The 6,051-nt window shown below is 43.4% G+C and overlaps 1 protein-coding gene across 1 annotated transcript in view; it reads left to right on the top strand.

Moving 5' to 3' along the window:
• Positions 1–3,443: 3,443 nt before the first annotated feature.
• Positions 3,444–6,051, top strand: part of unc80 (unc-80 homolog (C. elegans)) — a 61,098-nt gene continuing 58,490 nt past the window's right edge. The window contains exons 1-4 of the mRNA XM_078291239.1: positions 3,444–3,535; positions 4,065–4,113; positions 4,463–4,619; positions 5,562–5,902. Coding sequence (XP_078147365.1) covers positions 3,444–3,535; positions 4,065–4,113; positions 4,463–4,619; positions 5,562–5,902 — 639 coding nt within the window. The remainder of the gene's footprint in view (positions 3,536–4,064; positions 4,114–4,462; positions 4,620–5,561; positions 5,903–6,051) is intronic.

Genomic DNA, 6,051 nt, shown 5'->3' with positions numbered 1-6,051 from the left:
CCAACATACTCCCAAAGTCCTTCTCTGCATCCCCTCCATCTCTGCCCCCCCCCCCCCCCCATGATGACCCCCCAGTTTCTACAGTTGTAGTTGATAGACTGTCTTGTCCATCAACAACCCTTCCGACCCGCGTCTTCTCTGGAAAAAAAAAAAAGAAAAAATGCTATTTAAGCCACACGTCCGCTAGAGGGTTTTTAAAGACTGAATTCTAAGATTTCTCTTTCCTATCCATTGAAGCTCTAAAAAGGGAAAACGCTCAAGTCTCGCTGTTTTATTTGTGTTTTTCCACTCGTTTTTCGCTACAACTCAACTTTGGGACTTTCTTTGTTTTCGCTAGATGAGCTGAGTGCATCAAGAGAAGACGAGTGTGTTTGTCTAAGAAGGCGATGTTTTACGTTTTACGATTGTGCAGTGATTCTAGTGTGAAAACCGTCACCGCATCTCCCACTTGTTCCAGGATAAACGAGTAGGTGAACCCCTTCTCATGTGTCCCATTCACAAATTGTATGGTACTGGGTGCAAGATATAGCTACTAGAAACTAGACACTAGTCTTAAAGATACATGTGTGTGAGAGACTTAACCTACAGAAACATGGTGTGTAACTACTTGTAAAAGAATGGCTGATGACATAAAGAGCATGTCTGCTAAAATGTGATATTTTCTAGTCGAACAACATGATTTCTTTTTTGTTTGTTTGTTTGTCGGTTGGTTTTAATCCTATGATTTCCTGATACTACGTGCTGAATTGTTGGATAAATTGTGTTCTCTTGTTCTGTTTTCTTTTTATATATATATGTCACTGTAGTGGAAATTGTTACAGTTTCGTTCGTTCCCTGTGGCTGCACTGGCTTAGCACTTCCATGTGGATAACCGTTGCAGTTATGTCGAGTCAAATGCTAAAAACGCTAGCTTTCCAATAGATCTTTTTTTGTTGTTTTTTGTTGTTTTTTTTCCACGAACCAATGGGCTGCTCTTCTCGTCCATTGACTCGGGCATTGGTTTTACATTAGGTCTGTGATTTTAATGCAACAATGCTGTTATGCTGGCATGGCAAATAAATAAAGAATTAAATAAATTAGATCTATGCGGAGCTATCTCAAACGTATACTGTAGCTGAAAGGCGTCTTTAGTGTGAGTGTAAATGGCTAGGGTGCATTCCAGTGTCTGTACCGCTAGGTCACAACCTATGGTCAAACCCATTCACTTCAAAAGGCCCCTTAACCCCCCCTGTTCCTCCCCCCCTCGCCTTGCATAGACTGGATTGTACAGTAGCCTTGAATGAGCAAAGGGCCCACAGTCATTTGTGTAACTAAGTGGAAAGTCTCAAGCTTTATATGAAAACATTCCATTAAAAGAGCAGCTACCCGGCCCAATGTGACATTGATCCAGTGCGGCTGTTTTGACCATGTAACTTTATAGGAAAAGAAAGCAGAACTGATGAAAACAGACGAAGAATGGAAGTTATTCTCAACATGCACCTGTTAGGATTAATAATAAAAAAAAAAGAAAACTGTTCTAGCATATTCTCTGGTCACCATTGTGAACCCCCTCTGACCCCCCTCCCCTCCCTCCCCCCTGATGTTGGTTACCCCTCCAGTGTTTTTCTGTGCTTTCTCTTCCTCCTCCTCCTCCTCCTCCTCCCGGCCCCTTTGCCTGTGTAAGTGTATTTAAAAGACCATGTAGATGTGTGCACACTTTCCAATGTTTGAGACGTACTGATGATGACAAATGCTCCTACAGGATGACAACAACAGAAATAAAGAAAATAAAAACTCAGTTTCACTGGAGTCACGTGTGTGGATTTTTCAAAAATTTTGGGTGTTCTTGACTTTGTATCCAAGATGGAGGCACAAGAGGAGACTAATAGGTCGGCAATAGATGGGGTATCAGTTACAATAAAAGAAAGTAATGGAAAATTGTGGATAATCCGTGAATTCTGCTGTGTTTCTAAAGTTTACTCCAACTGCCATCAATATAAAAACATGTTTTGGTGCACATGAAAGCACATATTATGAAGGTTTTAAGGGCTCCACAGGTTAAACTATCATTATTATTATTATTAGTAGAGGAGAAGTTATGAGCACTAGTGAACTTGTTACTTAGTACTTAGTACTTATTTATAGTTGGACTTCCTGACGAAGGCTTGATGCCGAAACGCGTGTTTTTAAAGTCTAATATGACCATGCCATGACAATAAACGCATTTTAATTGGTTTAAAGAGAGTGCCTTGGAGTTTTTTTGTGTTTTTGTGTCTACATGTATCCCTATCCAAAGAGCACCTCAAACAAACTTAATTTGGAGTCCAGGAAGCGCTCCTACCCAAACAGTTTTTGACTAGTGAACTTATGTTTGTATGTGTGAATTTATTTATTCACTATAGAGGTTTGTCGGGGGTTGCCAACAGACTTTGATTGCCACTATATTTCAAACAGTATGATTAAATGTTTTCATACACTGGAGCATTTCCCCAGTGAAAAATCACTGTAATATCCCTGTAGGGATTTATAGTATATAGTGTAGATCTGTGGTAATAGTGAGTTTTCTGGTGACTTCATAGTAGTTTATGGTATTTCTATTTCCTACAGTAGCACTGTAATACTCCCATAGGGACTTATAAACTTAATATTGAGTACACACTATAATTCCCTTATTGTACCTTATGGTATTTTTATATCCTATGGTATCACTATAATGTTCATATAATGATCCAGCTTTTCCTATGCTGTGATATCTGCATAGCATCTTGTTTTTAAGTATTTTAAATGTAATTCAAATTTACTATATGGATTATTATAGTTCTTTATGATAAGGGTAATCCCATTTGTTATTTATGCTGTGTTACTGCACAATAATACAGTGTGTGTTGTCCACCTGGGTTATTAAACAACCTGTTGATGTGATTCAAATGGGGGATTATCCCTCACATGAATACACCTGATGCCAGCCCACATGTGTGTAAAGCGATTTGAGGGTTGTTGTTTTTTTGTGTGTGTGTGAGTGTGTGTGTGTGTGTGTAGCAGTTGGTTTTCCTGTGCCACTTCCCATAATGCTGCATGCAGGCAGAAGGCTGACAAGGAAAACATCTGCTCCAGTTGCACACTGCGTCTTTAAGCTCCGCCGCCGATAAATTAGCACGCCGCTCACTGTCGCTGTCCAGCGAGGGAGGTGCTGAAATCAGAGCGCTCTCTCTCTCTCTCTCTCTCTCTCTCTCTCTCTCTCTCTCTCTCTCTCTCTCTCTCTCTCTCTCTCTCTCTCTCTTTTCTCTCTCTCTCTTTTCTCTCTCTCTCTCTCTCTCCGCCGACCGACCGACACTTGCAGCCATTTTACGCAGGACGAACCCAATCATGTCGTGAGGGAGGCTCGCTGGTCACCTGGACAGACCCAGCCGCCGCCGCCGCCGCCGCCGCCGCCGCGTCCCGGTGGTCGAACAGGTCCGGCCAAGATGGTGAAGAGGAAAAGCCTGGATGACACCGAGCAGGAGTGCGGGAAGGGAATACCGTTCCCCATCCAGACCTTCCTATGGAGGCAAACCAGGTTAGTGTGTGTTTCACTGGAAATTGATAACAGGTGTTTGCCATTGCCGAAAATAAGAGAATAATTTGACAGCAGCCGCGGCAAAGTCGCTGCCTGACAACATGAAAAGGCATCTGCATTCACAAGAGGCGTAGTCAGCGTCAAAATGAATGTATTGCCTTATTATAATTCAACCCCTTGAATGGGTAACCATGTCACTGAGTGTGTCAGTTCATTGGTTTCATTGAATTTTTAAATGGAGGAGGGTGGGCTGCATGATTTTAACTGTGGTATATGAATCGAGATGGGTACAGATTGTGTGATGTCACACCTGTAAAGCAAAATTTACATAGAAACCAGGCCAAAGAAATAGAATAGGCTGTGGAAGAGCTGTAGCGGATTGACTGCTCATGTCTGTGCAGTGTTATTATTTGGTATTATAGATGTCATTTCTGAGAAAATAGGGTGCATTTATCATTTTGCCAAGGTTAATGCTTTCCATATAAGCATGTTTTCCTCTCATGAGCATGTTGTTATTCATATTTTCCAGTGCGTTTCTGCGTCCGAAGTTGGGAAAACAGTATGAAGCATCTTGTGTGGTAAGTCATTTCGTTAATGCCACGTCCGTGATGAGAGAAGATAATCGCTCCCTTCCCACTAATCTGTTTTTACTTTAATGCACCTGCAAATCAAGTGTACTCTTGATTCTGCATTTAGCAAATTAGTTTTCCCCCCTTGTTTCCTCCTATTACCCAGGGCCAGAGCATTGGAAACTCATATCCATAATGACGCTCCTACAGATCCCTTTGGATCTAAACAGAGCTGCCACTGTCTTTCCCAGAGGCATTGCCTCGCTTGGGGCCATGTGGGACGTTTAGATAGTCAAAGAAAGAGGCTTTAGTTTCTGGCTGACGTCTCTTTTCTCCCTCTCCCTGGCTGTCTCCCCAGTCTTTTGAACGCGTGCTGGTGGAGAATAAGCTCCACGGACTGTCGCCGGCCCTGTCGGAGGCCATCCAGAGCATCTCGCGCTGGGAGCTGGTCCAGGCCGCCCTGCCCCATGTGCTCCACTGCACCTCCATCCTGCTGTCCAACAGGAACAAGCTGGGTGAGGACACACAGGACGCACATTTACACCATTTAGGTGTCTAGCTGACAGCCTTATCCAGTTATTCAGTGTCTTGCTTCAACAAAACACCAAACCTGTGTGTCTCTAACCATTAGGTCACCCTTCTGCCAAGATGTATGGGTACACACACATGTATGGGTGCGGACACACAGGTGAATACAGAGGCATATACACATTTACACATGTACACATCCATATAAGCATGCAAAACATACAGATAGATAAACAAGAATACGCAGACACACTTTTGCTTGAGGGCGAGTAAACCTAAAGCATGTTATTCATGCCTTTGTTTTTACTTGCATTTTGGAAAAAAAATTCAAGAAAAATAATTAGAATATAATATTTGGGAAAGCTACAGTTCTTAGGGACACTATTTGCCTGCATTTCACCAGCACCTAAATGCACCATACACTCAAAAAGAGACAATAATAATCTGTTATTTGACGCTTTTGCTTTGGCAATAAATACTTTTATATTTCATGCCAATAAAACACTTGAATTAACAAACAAACATGCTTGCGAGCTAATTTCTTGATTATGTGTATATTGTCGCTGTCGGGTGAAAGCCTTGTATCTCCAAAATCCAACTTTCCAGGAACTAAGAAAAACAGGCTTGTGTTCGCTTGATGATAATGCATTTTTGGCATTATCTGATTAGTTTTGAAAGTGTTTCATAACAGAGGTCAGGCAATTTTGTCATCCCATAGAGGAGCATGTAATCCTTTAACTGAAGTGAAAACGTGAAAATCACCGAAATTGGAGCTACAATGTTTTCACACAACAGCAGCAATATGCAATACCACACACACACGCACACACACAGGCTCAAACACTCAAGGTTCACTCAGTCAATAGAGCCCATTCATCACCTCGCTAAGCTGCAGTCACCACTAACCGCTGACCTTTGACCTCTGGCAGGCCACCAGGACAAGCTGGGTGTGGCGGAGACCAAGCTGCTGCACACCCTGCACTGGATGCTGCTGGAGGCGGCCCAGGAGTGCAACCACGAGCCCAGCCTGGGCCACGGCTGGTCGGCGGGCAGCAGCAGCAGCGCCTTCCTGCAGCCTGTGGGGAACCAGGGCTCGTCCCCGGGGGGCCCCGGCTCCTGCTCGGGCTCGGCCCTTGGGGGGTCGGGGCCCCGGCACAGCGGCTCCCTGCTGGAGGAGGACGAGCACGCGCGCACCAAGCTGTTCCACAAGAGCATGGCCACCGTGGAGCTGTTTGTGTTCCTGTTCGCCCCACTCATCCATCGGATTAAGGTTTGTGTCTTGTGTTAGACAGTAAACCGACATGTTGGGCTAATATTAGCCTTTTATTAAAAATTGCAAATCATTTAGAGGCTTTTCCACTGTACCAAGAATTAAATCCTTGGGGAAACACTGAATATTTGTGTTTTTTTGAATTTTCT

The sequence above is a fragment of the Centroberyx gerrardi genome, chromosome 21, assembly GCF_048128805.1.
Source record: "Centroberyx gerrardi isolate f3 chromosome 21, fCenGer3.hap1.cur.20231027, whole genome shotgun sequence".
In the NCBI taxonomy this organism is placed as follows: domain Eukaryota; kingdom Metazoa; phylum Chordata; class Actinopteri; order Beryciformes; family Berycidae; genus Centroberyx; species Centroberyx gerrardi.
Note: the sequence above shows the minus strand (reverse complement) of the source record. Positions and strands in the feature narration are given on the sequence as shown.